The sequence below is a fragment of the Sminthopsis crassicaudata genome, chromosome 4 (genome assembly GCF_048593235.1).
Source record: "Sminthopsis crassicaudata isolate SCR6 chromosome 4, ASM4859323v1, whole genome shotgun sequence".
NCBI lineage: Eukaryota > Metazoa > Chordata > Mammalia > Dasyuromorphia > Dasyuridae > Sminthopsis > Sminthopsis crassicaudata.
In genome coordinates this window covers 322,362,806-322,383,201 of record NC_133620.1, presented here as the reverse complement: position 1 = coordinate 322,383,201, position 20,396 = coordinate 322,362,806, and the positions used below count along the sequence as shown (strand labels likewise).

At 34.8% G+C, this 20,396-nt stretch overlaps 1 protein-coding gene across 4 annotated transcripts in view; it reads right to left on the bottom strand.

The window, feature by feature from the left end:
• Positions 1–3,482: 3,482 nt before the first annotated feature.
• CEP95 (centrosomal protein 95) overlaps positions 3,483–20,396 on the bottom strand; it is a 46,497-nt gene continuing 29,583 nt past the window's right edge. For 3 of the 4 annotated variants that reach the window (XM_074260529.1, XM_074260530.1, XM_074260532.1), the window contains 8 exons: positions 18,146–18,238; positions 17,310–17,460; positions 16,438–16,607; positions 16,222–16,296; positions 10,531–10,683; positions 4,690–4,836; positions 4,141–4,212; positions 3,483–3,860 (listed from right to left, as the gene is read on the bottom strand). In XM_074260529.1, the coding sequence (XP_074116630.1) occupies positions 3,684–3,860; positions 4,141–4,212; positions 4,690–4,836; positions 10,531–10,683; positions 16,222–16,296; positions 16,438–16,607; positions 17,310–17,460; positions 18,146–18,238 (1,038 nt within the window). In that variant the 3' untranslated portion in view covers positions 3,483–3,683. The remainder of the gene's footprint in view (positions 3,861–4,140; positions 4,213–4,689; positions 4,837–10,530; positions 10,684–16,221; positions 16,297–16,437; positions 16,608–17,309; positions 17,461–18,145; positions 18,239–20,396) is intronic. The other variant, XM_074260531.1, reaches the window with a different exon arrangement.

Here is a 20,396-nt window from a genome sequence, read left to right as displayed (position 1 = left end):
GGCAGGCACTTTTTGGGGGACCCCAGCCAGAACCTTATCTATGATCTGGCTTGGAGATCCCAATTCCTGTAATAGCAGAGTCAGGAAACGAGGTTGGGCTCCAAACCCCAGACTTCTCACCATTGTCTCCAGGAGGGTACTCCCTCTCAAGAGTGGGCAGCAGCTCCTGGGGCAGCCTTGCATGGCTGATGGGCACAGGCTCTCAGGGAGTCTTCACTGGGAGGGTTGGAGAGGCCACCTGGAATCAGAACTTACCAGCCAGGTAGGTGCTGCTGGGCACATCACCTAACCCTGTTTGCCTCAGCTGTGTCCGCATCTGTCAGATGAGAAGGAGATGGCCAACCATTCCAGTATCTTTGCCATGAAAACCCCAAATGTTGTCCTGGAGAGCTGGACAACCAAACACCACTGTCTGGGAACATTGGCCTTGTAAAAAGGAAGTTTGTGTACATCTAGTTTCCTGATAGGAGCCTGCAAAGCAGAGGAGGAAGTTCCACAAGAAAATGCATTTGGTAGAGTTTAACACTCCCCATGCCCTCATTTAAGGCTTGCCACCCCCTAACCTGAGCTTGTGCCCCCAACTACGGGATCTGCTTCCTGGGTGCAGTCTAGCTGGATGACTTTGCAGAGTAGCACTGAGTCTCACCACACAATCATATGGTGAAACTGGAGTTGAAGATTGCAACAGCTGCAGCTCAGGTAAAATATTGTTCATAGTGGGAATAAATATTAAGGAAATTAGGAGTGTAATGAGAGAGCTCGCTGCCCTTCTAGATGGGCAGAGGACAAAAATGCCCTTTTCAGAAGGAAGTTAAAGGTGTGACTCCAGAAGCATAGGGTTGCATGGAGATTCCAGTAAAACTGCAGGATCAGATACCAGGGGCTCTTCAACTTCACCCATACCTGAGCCACCCTCTAAAGTCCCTGCTGCTTTTGGACCCTTCAGAGGAAGCTGCAGAAAGTAGAATATTGAGTGGGTGGCAGTGTAAACCTTTATAAAAAGCTTTCAAAGACCATTTACAAGTCACATAACCTCAGACTGGGAACGGACCTTAGAAGTCCATTTCCTCTTTGCGACTTCCACTCACTGCTTCTGATCTTGGCCATTGGAGTCCAACAGGTTCTTCCATATAATGACTTTTTAAATACTTGTAGATAATCATCTCTTATACAAGTTAAATATCTGCAGTCTCTTTAACTGATCAGTCTCATGACACCAATTGTCTTTTAGATATTATAAAATGGTTTTTTCTCATATCTTCTTTGCCTTCCAAACCTCAATGTCATGCATGGCTCCTCACACACATGTCTAATCTGATGTTGTCTGATCCTTTCTAACTTCATATATCCTTGTGCTACTCAAACTGAAGTTTTCTTGGTATATATAGACTCTCATCAACTTAAGCTTGGACTACGATATCAACTTTCTGGTTAGACTCCCTCAAGTCTCTCTCCTTTCCAGTCCAGCCTCCATTCAACTGCTAAAGTAATTTATCCTAAACTGCAGCTTTAATCAATTTATTCTCCTCCTTTGTCCCCTGCCAACTCCGCTCAAGAAGCCCAGTTTTGCCTATTATTTCCAGGATCAAATATTAAATCCTATTTGACTTTTAAAACGTCATAACTTGGCCCCTTAATTGAGCCAAATTTATAAAAATTATGAGTATTCCCCAACTGATAAATGGACAAATAATATGAATATAGTCTTCAGAAGAAATCAAAACTACCAGTAATCATAAAAACTGTTCTAAATCACTAATAGAGAGACATAATACAAAAATTGAAACAACTCCAAAGCACACCCATCAGATTGGGTAATGAGACAGACAAGGAAAATGACAAATGCTGGAGGGAATGTGGAAAAATTTGGACACTAATGAATTCTTGGTGGAGCTGTAAATTAGTTTCACCCTTTTGAAGAATAATTTGGAACTGTGCCCAAAGAATTATAAAGCTAAATACCCTTTGATCCAGCAATATTACTAACAACTAGATCTGCCATGTAAATCCAAGAAAAAGACCTATATGTAATAAAATATTTATAGTAGCAAAAAATTGGAAACTCAGAGGATACCCATTAATTGGGGATGGCTGAATAATCTATGGCATATGAATGTGACAATTCTATTATGAGGAGAAAACATGAACTAATACAAAATGAAGTAGGCAGAACTGGAACATTTACAATAAAGGCAATATTGCAATGCTAGTCAATTATTAAAGACTTAGCAACTCTGAGAATACAGTGATCTACAAAAATTCCAAAGGATTAATGATGAAAAATGCTATGTTCAGATAGAGATGGACAGATACAGATAAGTGTATTTTCTCCCCCCTCCTCCATATAATCCCAGCTGAAGTGAAAATGTTTTACATAGCTTCCTATATACAATCCCACCTTCATTCTCCTCTAAGCACTTTCTAACATCAATGTTCTTCCTAAAATGTGGTGCCCATAATATTAAGATGGTGTGACTAGGGTAGAATTACAATACTATCACCTCCCTTACTCCTGAATTCTAAGTGTAAATTAAAAATTTTATATTAGCAATATACTACTTGAGCTGACTCTACTATATTATTTGGAATATGCTTCCCTCCAAATTGTATGCATTCTACAAGACCTCTTTCATAGAAGTGCTGAATTATTAGTTGAAATCCTAGCTCTATCCCTTAACTAGTGGTATGACCATTAAGATCTCAAAGGTCCTTTTTGTTTTGTATCATGTAGCCCCTCCCTATCCCTAAAATATTTTAAAATATTTGAAATGCTAAATTTAACAGAGTTTAATGAAAACAAAGATGTGTTTTTTTTCCCATCCAAGGTCACAAGGTGCCCTGAATGAGAGGGTGTGTGGACTAAAGGTCCACACATCAATTTAAAAAAAAATTTTAATAGTACTTTTTCCAAATATATGCAAAGAATTTTCAGCATTCACTTTCACAAAACCTTGTATTAGAATCTCTATTCTAAGGGGCAGCTAGGTGATAGGAGATAGGAGGACCTAAGTTCAAATTCAGTCTCAGACATTTGACATTTACTATGTAACTCTGGACAAGCCACTTAATCCCTATGTGGGCTCCACGTAGTCTTTGATATTATTTTTCCTCTTTATTCTCAATGAGAATTTTAGGAGGTGGGACCATGTCTGATAGCAATAGCAATAGGACCTATTATGAATGCAGAGGATCTGGCCTCTGCCAATGTAAATTATCTTCTCTGTAATTTATAAATTTAGTGTTAATATGCTAAGTGACTTCCTAGAGTCACTTTCACTTATGTGGCCCTGGAGGATTTGATTCCAGATCTTCTTAATTCCAAGGATAGCTCTCTATTAAATCATCCTGCTTCCTGAGTGATTATCTCCTAGAGCTAAGAATAGATGTTTAAGTAAAACTTTGATAGTTTCATAGAAATTTGTGAAGTTGCTTTTTTTTTTTAATATAAAAACTGTTACATATTAGAAGGAACGAGACTTAAGTAACATTAAAAAAATATTTTTTATTAGAAGTGCCTAGAATATAAAAAGAGTTACATTCAGTGTTGAAAGTTCTTTAAAAATTGATTACGTACAAATTTGTAATCTTTGTTTCAATCATTCTCATCATTCATCATGCTCTGGGAAACACACACAATTTTTTCAAGTAAAATAGAAACCTATTCTATAGTTGGCTCTTTCATTTTAAAGGAAATGACCCTTACTGTACTGAAATGAAGCCATCTGAAGGCGAGCTTTAAGGCGTTCAGCTTCCACTTCCCGAAAGAAGAGATCATCATCATTTTTAATTATCATGGCCTGTAATTGCTGAATTTCTTGCTCCATCTTGGATCTCAATTCCCTTTTCATCTTATGTAATGTCTGAAAGAGAATTCAAATTCTTAATCAGTCTTTTGATTAGGTCTGCTTTTATCCAAACTTTCTGGAATAAACTGACAAGGAGAAAAAAGAATGTGAAGAAGCCCAGATGATTTGCTTATTTACTTAACAGTAAGAGCAATGGGGGTATAAGGTTAAAAAGTAGATCTTAAACAAGTTGTGGGGATGTGAATTTGGAATATTTCCTCCATTCCCCTTTGGCATGGATAATGGCCTCATTTTTCACTTTGCAAGAAAGTATATATAATTTATCGCAAATTACCTTTGTTTGAGCTTTCTCTCTCATTTTGATTTCTTGTCGTTCCTGTGATACAGCTTCTGCTAGCATTTCAAACTGGTTAGAAGGAAGAAACAACCCTTAATTATTCATTTGAGATTCATTAGTTGCTATTTTAAAAGGAACTAGGGCAAAGAATTAAGCATGGTGTGTTTCAGGTTGTGGTCAAGTACAAGAATGTTCTTGTAAAATTTTGATGTTTGAATACTTTTCAAAATCATATGGCAGGGCAGCTAGGTGGCACAGTGGATAGACTACCAGCTCTGAAGTCAGGAAGGACCTGAGTTCAAATCTTACCTCAGACGCACTTAACACTACTTATCTTTGTGACCCTGGGCAAGTCATTTAACCCCAATTGCCTCAGCAAAAAAAAAAAAAAAAAAAAAAAAAAAAAAAGAAAAAAGAAAAAAAAAATATATATATATATCATATGGAACCTAAGAGCTTATAGTCATTCTTAGGCTCAAGCTAATTTCTGACATGTAGAAAGATTTAGTATATTGTTATTTGCAAAGTACTTAATAGTGATAGTACCTGATCCTTATAATAGTTTTCCAATGATTGCAGTTCATTCTCATGCAGTTTCTTTTGTTCTTCCCGCTTATCTTTAGCATAATTTCTCAGTTCTTGTAATCTTAGCTTTTGAATTTCTAAACCTTCTCTGAAGAGGTTCTTAAATATCTGTCAAAGATAATTATATTAAAAAAAGGACTTAACATTCATTTTTCCATCTTTTCCCCTTTCCCCTTGTAAAAGTGTTTGATTTAAAAGAGATGGCCAAATAACCATTCTTTTTAATAATCTATTGGTCTTGTTAATAAAATGATTAAATTGCACTCCCCAAAAGAAAAGAATTTATTTTGAAAATAATCACAATAGCTATCATTCATAGTAACAGTTTATATATGCTTTCCTCATTTGATTTATACAACAACCCTGTGAAGAAATACTATTACTATTCCTTTTAAAAAGATATATTAAGTGACTTGTATTCAATGTAATTATTATATTGCTGAGTCAGGATTTGAATTCCAATTTTTCTCAGTCATCAAGCCACTTGACTTTGATTATTTTAAAAAGTACTCTATTGCACACTTCTCACTGTAACTGTCTTTCACAAATAGCCATTCTTGCAGGAAAGATCTTGTATATTACTTGGGAATATTGGCTAAGTTAAAGATAAAGATATAGGTTATTTAACAAATAATTGTACACATACTCATTCATCTCCCATTTGGCACTGAGAAAAATGATTTTTATATATTAACCAAAAATCAGTCTCTTTCTACTTAAGAATAACTTTAGCTGGCTGAGAGGTTATGAAAACCACAAATTCCATGTAAAGATAAAAAGTACTCTCCATTATTTAAAAATAGCTTTTTATTTTTCCAAAAACATGCTAAGAACGTTTAACATTCATCTTTGTAAAATCTTGTATTTCAATTTTTTCTCTCTCCCTTCCTAACCCTTTCCCCATAGACTACAAGCAATCCAATATAAGTTAATAAACATAGCTCATGCTGCACAAGAAAAATCAGATCAAAAGGTAAGCAAACAAACAAAATCAAGCAAACAAACAACAACAAAGATGAAAATATGATGCTGTAATCCATATTCCGTCTACATTCAGCTCTCTCCATCACAAGTCGACTGGGAATTGGCTTGAATCAGCTTACTATTGAAAAGAGCCAAGTCAGCTGACCATCACATAATCTTGTGCAGTATACAATGTGCTCTGGATTCTAATCATTTCACTTAGCATCAGTTCATCTAAGTCTCTCCAGGCCTAAAATCATCCCGCTGATCATTTCTTACAGAACAATAATATTCTATAATATTTATATACCCAAACTTAATTCAGCCACTCCCTAAGTGATGGGCATCCACTCAGTTTCCAATTCCTTGCTACTTACTACAAAAAAAGGCTGCTACAAATGTTTTTGTACATGTGGGATCTTTCCCCTTTTTTATGATCTCTTTGGGCTACAGACCCAATAGAAACACTGCTGGACTAAAAGGTATGCACAGTTTGATAGCCTTTTGGACATAGTTCCAAACTGTTCTCCAGATTGGCTGGATCAATTCACAATTCTACTAACAATGTATTAGTGTTTCAATTTTCCCACATCCCTTTCAACATTTATCATTATCTTTTCCTGTCGTGACCAATCTGAGAGGTATGAAATGGTACCTCAAAGTTGTCTTAATTTCCATTTCTCTGATCTATAGTGATTTAGAGCATTTTTTCATATAGTTAAAAATTGTTTTAATTTCTTCATCTGAAAATTGTCTGTTCATATCCTTTGACCTTTGATCAATGAGGAATGGCTTGCATTCTCATAAATTTGAGTCAATTCTCTCTATATATTTTAGAAATAAGACCTTTATCAAAAATCTTGGATGTAAAAACTTTTCACCAGCTTCCATGCAGTACTTTTCATAATAGCTAAGAATTACAAAGTAGATTCCCAATCAAATTGTGGCACATGAATTAATCTCACTGGCTATAAGCAATGATGAATGTGATAAATATAGAAACATGGAAAGATTCATGAGGAAGTGAGCAGAATCAAGAAAGCAAAATACACAATAACTACAATAATGTAAACAAGAAAGAACAATCACATGAATGAAAAAATCTGGAGTATTGCAATATTATAAACAACAAGCAAGAATGGCTTAAAAGAAGAGCTATAAGATATCTCAACTCATTCCTTTGTAGAAGTAGAAGGATTATAAACATTGAACTTTTTTTTAGACTTTTCTAATGTAGTGCTTAGTTATGCTGATTTTCTTTTTTTTTTAAGTCTTAAAAAAATATTGTTTGTTAATGTGGAATAAATAGCTTTCTGGAAGAGGGAAGAAAATAGGAATACAGTGGGAAACTTTTTTATATTTATATTTTTAAAAGACATATAGAAAATTACTGAATTTCAAAAAGATAAAGATCACTAAGCCACTTATAGAGCTTACTATACTTAGAGAATTAGACAAAACTTGAGTGCCAATTTAGATAAAAAGAAGACATGGCTAACATTCACATAGAACTTGAACATTTACAAAGCCCTTCACATATTACTGAATTCTCAAAACAACTCTGTGAAGGAGGGACTATTATTCACATTTTATAAGTGAGTTAAATGTTCAGCTAGAATTATTTGAGGTAGAATTCATGTGCTTCCTGACTCCAAGACCACTGCTCTATTCACTATTGTTATATTTGAAAACTACCATGATATGATCATCAAAACCATTTGGTACTGTTTAAGAAAAATTCACAAAACACAATAGTCAATGACTATAGTAATTTAGTGTTTGACAAACCCAAAGACTCCAGTTTCTGGGATAAGAACTCACTATTTGACAAAAACTGCTGGGGAAAATTTAAAAGTACTATGACAAAAACTAGGCACTGACCAATATCTAACACCCTACACATCAACTTAAAGTCAAAATGGTTTCATGATTTAGACATAAAGGATGATACTATAAGCAAATTAGGAGAACAAGGGATAATCTACCTCTCAGATCTGTGAAGAAGAAAGGAATTTATGGCCAAAGAAAAACTAGAGAATATTATGAAACACAAAATGTATAGTTTTGATTACATTGATTTTTTTTTTTTTTTTTTTTTTTTTGGTACAAACAAAACCAATGCAGCCAAGATTAGGAGAGAAGCAAAAAATGGGGAATTTTTTTTTTACATCCAAGGGTTCTGATAAAAAAGAACATGAGGCCTTTATGTTAAACATGGTAAAAATTTATGTTAAATCCAATATATGCATATTTATTTATATTGTTATCTTGCTGCACAAGAAAAATCAAATCAAAAAGGAAAAAAAAATGAGAAAGAAAATAAAATGCAAGCAAACAACACAAAGAGTGAAAATACTATGTTGTGATCCACCCTCAGTTCCCATAGTCCTCTCACTAGGTGTAGATCATTACAAAATCATTGAAACTAGTCTAAATCATCTCACTGGGAAAATAGCCAAGTCTATCAGAATTGATCATCGTATAATCTTATTGCCATAGATAATGATCTCCCAGTCCTGCTCATTTCATTTAGCATCAGTTCATATAAGTTTTCCCAGGCCTCTCTGAAGTCATCCTGCTGTTTCTTATAGAACAATAATATTCCATCACATTCATGTATCATAACTTATTTAGCCATTCTCCAACTGAGGGGCATCTATTCAGTTTCCAGTTTCTTGCCACTAAAAAAGGACTAAGCTCATTTCTAAAATATATAGAGAACTGATTCAAATTTGCAAGAATACAAGCCATTCTCCAGATGATAAATTATTAGAGCATATGAACCAACAATTTTCAGAGGAAGAAATTAAAGCCATTTCTATTCACATGAAAAAATGCTCTAAATTACTATTGATTAGAGAAATGCAAATTAAGATAACTGAAGTATCACTTCACACCTCTCAGATTGGCTAAAATGACAAGATAATGAAACATGTTGGAGGGGATGTGGGAAAACTGGAATACTAATACATTGTTGGTGCATTACACCAACTGATCCAGTTGATCCAAACATTCTGGAGAGCACTATGGAACTATGCCCAAAGGCCTATGAAACTGTGTATAACCTTTGACTCAGCAGTGTTTCTACTGAGATTATATCCCAAAGAGATCTTAAAGGAGGGAAAGGGAGCCACATGTGCAAAATGGTTTGTAGCAGCCCTTTTTGTACTGGCAAGGAGCTAGAAGCTGGGTGCATGCCCATTACTTGGAGAATGGCTGAATAAGTTATGGTATATGAGTGTAATGTAATATTAATTAACGTTCTATAAGAAATGATCAGCAGGATGATTTAATTCAAAAAAGCCTGGAAAGACTTACATGAACTGATAGTAATTGAAGTGGGTAGAACCAAGAGGACATTTTACACAGCAATAACATTATTGTGTGATGATTAAGAGTGATAGACTTGGCGATTCAGGCCAATTCTAATAAACTTATGATGGAAAGAGCCATCCGTATCCAGAGAGAGAACTATGGGAACAGAATATGGATCACATAGTATTTTCACCTTTTTTGCTGTTTGCTTGCTTATGTTTTTTTTTTTTTTTTTTTTTTTTTTTTGTGCAAGAAGATAAAAGTAGAAATATGTTGAGAAGAACTGCACATATTTAACCTATATTGCATTACTTGCTGTTAAGGGGGTAGGTGGGAAGGGAAGGAGAAAAATTTGAACACAAGGTTTTGTGAGGGTAAATGTTGAAAACTATCTTTGTATATATTTTGAAAAATAAAAAGCTGTTATAAAAGAAAAAGAAAACTACTATACTGTCTCTTACAATTAAAATTGTTGTCTACAACTATTAGGATTCTATAATATTACAAGAACTTTATAAAATATAGTGTACCTGTCTTTAGAATACAAGTGATTTTCTCTTTTCATTATGTAGCTGACAAGAGGATACTCTACTAAACATTTAGGGCTTTAGAGCTAGAAGTAATCTTAGATCAATTGTTCTAATTTTCTCAACTTTACAGATGAGGAGAGAGGAATCCAGAAAGGTAATATGACTTAAATCTCTATTATCACCTAAGTATTAAATAAGACTGAGATTTTAACCCAGATCCTCTACCTTTAAATCCAAGTGGTTTTTTTTTTTTTTAACTATATCACACTGCTAGCCCAGCTCATTTGACAGCTAAAGGTCCTAGAATCCAAAAGTAGCTCTTGCTATTACAACAAGCAGTGAAATCCTTGGACAGATATAATGAACTATTTCTAAATTAATCAATTTATTAAATTTCCATTTAATTATCTCATTTTAATTAATAAATAAATTAATAAAGTTAAAGTGAAATCTCAACTCTCTCTTTTTGTGGTCTTTTGCCTTTTAACCTACCTATAAAATACACGGTTATTTACACTCCAAAAAAGTTGTAAAGTAACACTGGTAACTTGGGAATTTTAAGATTAACACTTCAGAAGAAAAAACAATTTAGAGAGGTAGGTGTCTGAGTAGAGCTGGACAATGAAACATTCTGATCTTCATGAAGTTTTAGAGTACTCTTGCTTCTCGATGCATACCATAAACTTCTAGGTTATCAAATAAGGAGTTGAGGATACCAATGACATACTTGGATTTTCTATGTACATATATACATCAATATCTATGTGTCTATATAACATATATACACACCAGTGGGCACAAATAACATATATAAAAAAACACACACATACACACACATAATCACACAAATCAGTGGGCACAAATACTTTTCAAAAGATAAAAAGAGTCAAACAAGAGCCTTCCTTCAACTACCATCATGGCATATTGGAAACTGAGGTGGGGGCAAGGGGGTGAAGGTGGGGAGAAAGAAGGCATTAAAGTAACATTTATTTACCATTTCTTCACGTGTCCGTGCTCGCATCATTTTTGCATGTAACTGAACTCTATAGTCCTCATAATATTTTTTGGCTCTAATGATTTGCTGTCGTCTCTCTTTTATCTTCATCTGAGTTGCCTTCTGCCTACACATGCGTTCCTTAAAATCTTGCTAAGGAAAAAAAAAAAAAAAAAAAAAGATGTTTCAAAGGGTTACTTTTTGAAGAAGTTTCCAAAATTTCCAAATGTCTCTCACTTGCTATCTTGCTCCTACTCTATACCATATCTATATGTTAATTTTTACCTGATAATGATTTGAGACGCTATTTCACTAAAGCTTAGAGTTTGACTAGATGCTTTCCAAAATTCCTTCCAATTTTCACCTCATGCAGAAATCATTGTTCTCAATGAAAAGATTTCATCCATGACCACTGTTTTTGGTCTACTGTTTAAATTCTTCTATATACAAAATTTAAACCCATTTACTTGTAACTCCTGCCCTCTGGAATAGTACAACTTAAATTTACTTCATGACTGTTCTTCAAATGTTAAGAGGAAGCCCTCACTGAGCCTTAACTTTTTTTTTTTTTAATTTTTAAAATTAATTTTATAATTATAACATATTTTGACAGTACATATGCATAGGTAATTTTTTTACAACATTATTCCTTATACTCCCTTCTGTTCTGAATTTTCCCCTCCTTCCCTTCACCCCCTCCCTAGATGGCAGGCATTCCCATACATATTAAATATGTTATAGTATATCCTAGGTACAATATATATGTGCAGAACCGAATTTTGTTGTTGTTGTTGTTGTTGCAAAGAAAGAATTGGATTCAGAAGGTAAAAATAACCTGGGGAGAAAAACAAAAAATGCTAATAGTTTACACTCATTTCCCAGTATTTCTTCTCTGGGTGTAGCTGATTCTGTCCATCATTGATCAATTGGAATTGGATTAGCTCCTCTCTATGTTGAAGATATCCACTTCCATCAGAATACATCCTCATACAGTATTGTTGTTGAAGTGTATAATGGTCTCCTAGTTCTGCTCATTTCACTCAGCATCAGTTGATGTAAATCTCTCCAAGCCTCTCTGTATTCATCCTGCTGGTCATTTCTTACAGAGCAATAATATTCCATAACATTCATATACCATAATTTACCCAACCATTCTCCAATTGATGGGCATCCATTCATCTAGCCACTACAAAAATGACTGCCACAAACATTTTGGAACATACAGGTCCCTTTCCCTTCTTTAGTATTTCCTTGGGATATAAGCCCAGTAGTAGCACTGCTGGATCAAAGGGTATGTACAGTTTGATAACTTTTTGGGCATAATTCCAGATTGCTCTCCAGAATTGCTCTCTCACAATTCCACCAACAATGCATCAGTGTCCCAGTTTTCCCACATCCCCTCCAACATTCATCATTATTTGTTCCTGTCATCTTAGCCAATATGACAGGTGTGTAGTGGTATTCTCAGAGTTGTCTTAATTTGCATTTCTCTGAACAATAGTGATTTGGAACACTCTTTCATATGAGTGGAAATAGTTTCAATTTCATCATCTGAAAATTGTTCATATCCTTTGACCATTTATCAACTGGAGAATGGCTTGATTTCTTATAAATTAGAGTAAATTCTTTGTATATTTTGGAGATGAAGCCTTTATCAGAACCTTGAACTGTAAAAATGTTTTCCCAATTTGTTACTTTCCTTCTAATCTTGTTTGCATTAGTTTTGTTTGTATAAAAGCTTTTTAATTTGATGTAATCAAAATTTTCTATTTTGTGATCAATAATGACCTCTAGTTCTCCTTTGGTCACAAATTCCTTCCTCCTCCACAAGTCTGAGAGGTAAACTATCCCATGTTCCTCCAATTTATGATTTCGTTCTTTATGCCTAAATCATGGACCCATTTTGATCTTATCTTAGTATGTGGTGTTAAGTGTGGGTCCATGCCTAGTTTCTGCCATACTAATTTCCAGTTTTCCCAGCAGTTTTTGTCATATAATGAATTCTTATCCCTAAAGTTGGGATCTTTGGGTTTGTCAAACACTAGATTGCTATTTTTATTCACTATCTTGTCCTGTGAACCTAACCTATTCCACTGATCAACTAGTCTATTTCTTAGCCAATACCAAATGGTTTTGGTGACTGCTGCTTTATAATATAGTTGTAGATCAGGTATAGCTAGGCCACCTTCATTTGATTTTTTTTTTTCATTATTTCCCTTGAAATTCTTGACCTTTTGTTCTTCCATATGAATTTTGTTATTTTTTCTAGGTCATTAAAATAGTTTCTTGGGAGTCTGATTGGTATAGCACTAAATAAATAGATTAGTTTAGGGAGTACTGTCATCTTTATTATATTCGCTCCGCCTATCCAAGAGCACTCAATATTTTTCCAATTATTTAAATCTGACTATATTTTTGTGGCAAGTGTTTTGTAATTTTTGAGCCTTAACTTCTTAACACAAAACAACAACTCAAATGCCTTTTACTTGTGTTCGCATGGAATGGTTTCTAGAATCTTTACCATCCTAGTAATGGTTGTGCTGATATATTTATGTGCTTTTTAAAAATGTAAACACTGATTAAGTGTCAACGTTTCATCTGATGAGCATGAGGTATCTATGATTTCCTATTTTTGGATCATTACACCTTACCATGAGATTGTTTCTTACAATTTTATCCAATTCTTTTCTGAAATTAGGATACATTCCAATTTTAGCTCAACTTATCAAACCTCATTTAAAGAGAGAGAGAGAGAGAGAGAGAGAGAGAGAGAGAGAGAGAGAGAGAGAGAGAGAGAGAGAGAGAGAGAGAGAGAAGGGAGACAGAGCCAAGATGATAGAGAAAGGCAGGAATTCACTGTGCCCTCCCCCAAATTGCTCCAAAATCTTTTAAATAATGCCTCTAAACAAATTTTATAGTGTCAGAACACACAGAAAGATGCCTAGCCACAGACAACTGAGAGTTAGCAGGAAAGATCTGGGTCACCAGGATGGAAGTCTAGTGTGCTGGCCTGGGGGCAGGTTGCGTCAGTGCTGCCCTGGCCCCAGCCCCACCTCCAGGGTCAGAAAGCCGAAAGTGATCTAGGGTCCTTATAGTGTCAGTCCTGGTGGCTTCTAGATCTCTTAGCCTAGAGACACCAAAGACGACTTGGAAGGTCAGCAGGAAGGGGACTGTTGGGGGGAAAGGGTGGGGGGGGCGAGGTTAGAGGTAGATAGGTGAGAGAGTCTTGGGAAACCAGAAAACCAGAAGTGGGCAGTCTTGGCTATGGCAGCTACTGGAGGCCTCACGAGAAGACTCTTTACTAGCACAGAGGAAGGATTCTGTTGCTTTAGCATACTAGATCTTACAGCTATAGAGGGTCAGAACTAACAGTTCTAGGGCTTGTGGTCAGGTTCCTAATATGATCTCTGAAAACAGCTGCACAAACCCCCTGAAGCTCGGGATAGTGCACCCTCAACCCTGGGAACTTCTTAACAAAGAATTAAAAGCCAAGTAATAGGCTAGGAAAATGAGTAGACCACAGAAAAAGATGCTGATTATAGAAAGTTATTATGGTGACAAGGAAAATCCTACACCCACAGCTTCCAAGAAAGATAAGAATTGGTCTCAGGCCATGGAAGAGCTCAAAAAAGATTTCAAAAAGAGAAATAGAAGAAAAATTGGAAAGATAATTGAGAGTGATGCAAAAGGAAACAATAAGCTTTATCTGTTTACATTCCTCCATGAGGAAAGGATGATACTAGTAACTCATTAGAACTTTTTTATTATTATGGCAGTTAGAGGGAGTATAGACAGAAGACACAGGTGTGAGTTGAATATGAAGGAAAATAAGGGATGAGAGAGGAATGTACTAGGAGAATGGGAAAGGGAGAGGTAGAATGGTGAAAATTATCTGCCATAAAAGAAGAAAAAGCTTTTACAGTAGAAGAGGACAGAGAGAGTAAATGAAACTTAATTGTCATCAGAACTGGCTCAAAGAGGAAACAACATGTACACTCAACATGGGCAATCCATCTTACCCTACAGGAAAGTAGAAGGGGAAGGGAATATAAGAAGAGGAAGGGAGATGGGAGCATACTAGGGAAGGGAGTAGTCAGTAGCAACTCATTTTTGAGGAGGGATAGGGTGAAAGGAGAGAGAAAATAGAATAAAAGGGGGGGGAAAGAAATACAATTAGCAATAGAAATTATAAAAAGAATTTTGAATCAAGTTGCTTTGATAAGGCCTCATTTCTCAAACATATAGGAAACTGAGTCAAATTTATAAAAATAAGTCATTCCCCAATTGGAAAATTATGAAATGAAGCATGACCAAAGAGCTATAAAATCATGCATATTCTTTGACCTAACAATACCACTACTAGGCATGAATCCCAAAAGAGATTTAGGGGGAAAAAAAGGACCTATGTGTACAGGAATATTTATGGCAGTTCTTTTCTCAGGGTAAGGAGATGGAAACTGGGAGTATGCCCATCATTTGAGGAGTAGCAGAATAGGTTGTCATGGAATATTATTGTTCTATGGGAAATGAACAGCAGATATTCTCAGAAAAACCTAGAAAAGTCCTCCATGAACTCAAGTAAAGTGAAAGGTATTTTGTACAAAGTAATAGTAATGTTCTGCGATGATCAGCTGTGAATGAGTTTGCTGTTCTCAGCAATGAAGTGATCCATGACTATGAAGGATTTATGATGAAAAGTCTTATCCAAAGCCAGAGAAGGAACTGATTGTTTCTGAATCCAGATTGAAGTATACTCTAATCTTTTATTTTGCTTTTTAAAAACTACTTCTTGAAGGTTTTTTTTTTAAGGGAGGGAGATCTGTTTTTGTTTCACAGCATGATTGCACATGCTTTCTTAATGGAGGCTGGGGCTGGGAAAAGAGGAAGAATCTGGGAAAAAAAATTTCTTTGGATATAACTGGGGAAAAATTAACTATTTTTTAAAGAAAATGTTTTAATTTACTGTAAATTTTTTAGTGAATACGACTCAGTGAATTATCATATTCCTTTGTAATGCTTATAAATCCCCTGTTTAATACTAAACTACATTTTTGCTAGGCTTATTATAATTTGTAATTTTGAGTAACCACTATTTTCTTTCTTTTTTGCAAATAGGGACAATTCTGTTTATCTCCTGGTTTTTGGCACCTCATCTGGTTGACATGATTTTTCAACAATGGCCACAAATTACATTTATCATCTATCAATGTCCTGGAAATAATCTGTGCCTAGAACTGTTATTTCCCTTTAATTCCCTTAGGATCCTCACAACAACCCTAGAGGATTATTATCCCCATATTACAACTGAGGGACTTGTAGTATAAATAGGGCAGGTTAAATGACTTGCCCAGGATTACCCAGCCAGAGTGTTTAAGGAAAGATTCAAATTCAGCATTCTTGCTCATTGTGCCATCTAATTGCCGCATCTACTCCAAACTGACTAACTCATTCTATATATGGACAGGACTTAAAAATCATGTTAGTCTGTTCTTTATATAAGCCAAGTCTCTCTCTCTTTTACCAGGAAAGGTGGCTAGAGGGTGGCATAAGGGGATGAAGATGAGGAATAGGAAGATAATCCCATTTGTTCTTTAATGGTTCTACAAATCATATGACAATAGATATGTACTATGTATAGCAGATCATGCATTCTTTTATAGTTTTGTAAGTGAATATTTTCCCCTAACTTACCAGTCTCTTATTATGTTCATGTTCTTTCTTAACAATTTCAGCAAGGAGATCATGTCTTCTTAGTGCTTCTTCAACCTGGATATTAAATGGTAGAAATAAATGGATTTTAATGCTGAAACTCAAGAACCCCAGTTTATGTTCTCTTCAGTAGAATTATTGCCTGTACTACTTGGCTTTTTAGTTTAAAAAGAAAAAACCTTTATGTCAGAAACTCACTTTAAATTGAAACTTCTTCTTTGATTGTTCCACTCCAGATGCCAACTTCCTCAGCTGTTCAGTTTGAAAGAGCTGTTGTTTCCACATTTTCCCAAGTGTTTGCCCAGAAATGTGAAGGTATGGAAACTCTTCCAGAAGCAAGGGCAAAAGATTGTCATCCTTTATTTTCACTGAAATATGAAAATGAATGCAATGAGGATAAAGTTGGCAAAGTGATAAAATTTTCTAACTACTCTTATCCCTACTTCTATCCCTATGTCTTGTGGGTTAAGGCACATATTTTTCTAGTAGCTGCTTAACATGTGATATTTAATGACAGCTGATAGATGCGGTAGAGACTGTTTTCAGCTCATCTTTTTTGGAGTTACACAAAGCAAGCAAGAGATCTAATTAAGGATTTGTTAAGTCTACTTTATTAATGTAGCAAATAAAATCAAGACCTTAACTCTTTGAAAAAGAGCATTCTAGCTATCCCTGTGGAAAGCATAGTATTCCTTGTAATTGGAAGCAAAAGCACAAGCTCCCAATAAAATCCTGAACATGGAAACAAGAAGATTGCTTGGGGATTTCCTTTTTGCTTCACTAGTTTTCTGGAACCCAAGATGAGGTGATCTAGAGGAAACAAACGTGCCTTGAGCCCAAATTCATAGTGGTGAAAAAGTGTGATTAGTCTTTCAATTTGGTCTTAGTTTATCAGGATTCCTGCTCTTGTCTTTCATTTAAGAATATTCCCTTCCACAAGATGTAAATAATAAAAGGGGAAAAAAATCTTCAGTTAACTGGTATGCAGATTTCACTTGAACTTGTGAGGTTTTCTGTACACTTTCAAATGATTCCCTTTTCCAGCAAATATACAATTTTATGGTCCTTACATGGAACTCCTTTCTTTGCCTTTGCGATGTTCCTTCTTGGAACCCACTGACTGTGTTTGAGATTCCAAGGTATGGTTTTTTTAGAATAAACTTTCACAGGCTGATAAGTTTTTGGAGGTCTTTTCTGGATATTTTCTTTGTATTCTTGTTCCTTAGAAGCAAATAGAAAATAGTTATGGAGAGGGTAACCTTAAAGTAAATAATAAAACAATGGTTCTCTTTTCTCATAATAACTAACACTATCAATCAGGTCTTTTAAAATGGGGTCCCTCAGATAACCAATATTAGTTTTGAAATATATAATGAAAATAATGAAACTTATATAAAACTTTAATATTTATGAAATACTTTCCCCATGATAATATAATGCAAATAATCTTTAGTCCCATTTTACAGGCCTTGCTCATGAACACACAGCCATTAGTATTAGACCCTTCCACTGACCCTTGGGAAGAATAAAGTCTTTTAACTGATAAGGTTCAAAAAGAATTGTACCAATCTTGTAGATATGTGTCTTAGTGTTTCAGGCAGGTAAGATGATTTAGAAGAAAATCTTTTCCCTAAAGAGCTAATAAATAAGCCACTCTTGGAAGTGTTTTTTCTTCTCTTTTCAAAGTCCTTTGTTCCTGTCAGTGTTAACTCATTCCCAGACTTACATATTACTTTTCCTACCATGATCCTGTGAAATGCACAACCATAAATAAAACAGGACCTAAACTCAGGTCTTCTAGGACTCTTAACTCTAGTGCTTTTTCCACTTGTAGGATACCATTTGGCCCAAAGTAGGTACACGTTATATTCAAATGCCTTTATCCCAACTGAAAATCTTAGCTTACTATTACTTCCTGGTCTTCATTTGGTATCGGAAGTTCACTTCCTTCTTGAATTTCACTTCTATGCAACTGCTTTTCAAATGTATCAGCTAATACCTATAGAAAAAGCAAAGTCCCAAAGATAGAAGACATAATAGTAAAACTAATAAAAAAACAAGGGTGTATTCAATACAGATTACTCTTAAGCAACCAGCTCTCTATATTCTAAATATATCTACATCCCTCCAAAAGACAAGCTTGATATTCTATCTGACCCTTTTGTAGTATTTTACACTATTAACTTTATTGATACTTTTTTATCCATGATTGTCATTGTGTACAATTTTCTCCTTAGGCTCAGTTCATATAAATCAGGGGTTCTCAAACTACGGCTGAGGACGTTTATGCGGCCTGCTGGGTTATGGCAAATTGGCTTAGGGGCGGGGACAGAGTGTGAGCTTTTGTTTTTACTATAGTCCGGCCCTCCAACAGTCTGAGGGACAGTGAACTGGCCCCCTATTTTAAAAGTTTTAGGACCACTGATGTAAGTCTTTCCAAGTTATTCTGAAAGCACCTTGCTCATCATTTTTTACAATAGCATTCCATTATATTTATATACCACAAATTGTTCAGCCATTCCCCAAGTTGATGAGCATTCCCCCCAATTTCCAATTCTTCACTTTCATCCATGACAGAAGAATACAGTGGCTCTTAATTCTCTGATCATTCCTTAGTCTTCCCTTTGAGCTCCTTAACCTATCCTCTGTTCCTCAACCATGAGTGTACTTCTAGGCTTTCTTCTATTCTCTCCTTAGACAATCTAAATTTAATTTCAACTCTGTGTAATTGATTCAAATATTTTTCTACTTCTATTAGAAAAATATGAAACAAAAGTGATTACTGATTCTGGAGTTGAGAGGGGAAGGGAATGTGTATGTGAGAGAAATGTTGGAAGAAAGATAATCAGAGGAAGCTTCACAGAGGAAATAACATTTAAAGTACATTTTGAGTGATGGCAAGGAATTTAACAAGTGAAAGGAGCACAGAAGAAGCTAGGAAAAGGTAACAGTCTGAAAAAATACAAAGAAACGGGAATGACCTTTTCTTCAAAACTGAAATATCAGAGAAAAATTCTGATAGGTAGATAGCATTTTTCATCATGATCCTTTGGGATTGTCTTAAATCACTATATTGCTGAGAACAGCTAAATTATTCACAGTTGTTCACTGCATAATTTTGCTATTACTATATACAATGTTTTCCTGATTGTGCTTAATTCACTTTGTATTAAGTTTATTAAGTCCTTCACAGATTTTTTGGAAGTCATTTTGTTTATCACTTTTCATAGAACAATAATATTCCATTACAACCATATACTACACCTAAATTTCAATTTCCAATTCTTAGCCACCACAAAATTTTTTTTTATGGGGGGGAGGTGGAGGTGGATCTTTCTGACATACAAAACTAGTAGTGCTTGTCAGATCAAAAGTATGTAAAGTTTGATAGCCCTTTGAATATAGTTTCAAATTGCTCTCCAAAATGGTTCAATCAGTTCATAACTGCATAAATCAATACAATAGCAGTTTTCCAACATCGCCTTTAACATTTATCATTTTCCTTTTCTGTCAATTAACCAGTCTAATAGGTATAAAGCATATGGTACTTCAGAGTTGTTTCAATTTGCTTTTATCTAATAGTAATTTAATACAACATTTAGAATTCAGAATTTAATAAAACAATAGAAAATATATTTTTTCACATGACTATAGATAGCTTTGATTTCTTTTGCTTGTTCATATCTTTTGACCTTTCATCAATTGTACTATAAATTTGACTCAGTTCTCTATATATTTGAGAAGTGAGAACTTTATCAAAGACACTTGTTGTAAAATTTACTACTCCCTCCAGTTTTCTGTTTTCCTTCTAACTTTGGTTGCATTGCTTGCTTTTGTAACAACTTTATTTTTTGAAAATCAAAATTATCCATTTTACATTTTGTAATGCTCTCTATATATCCTGTTTGGTCCTAATTCTTCCCATATTCATAAATGTAAATATATATTATCTTTCATAGATTTAGTATATGTTTTCTTAATTTGCTTATAGTATCATCCATATATTTAATTTGGCCTTATCTTGATACTATAGTATGAGATACTTAGTTTCTATCATACTGTTTTCTAGTCTGTGCCAATAGTTCTTGTTTTATTTATCAAACACTAAATTACAAAGGTCATTTACTATAATATACTTTGCACCTATTCTATCCCAC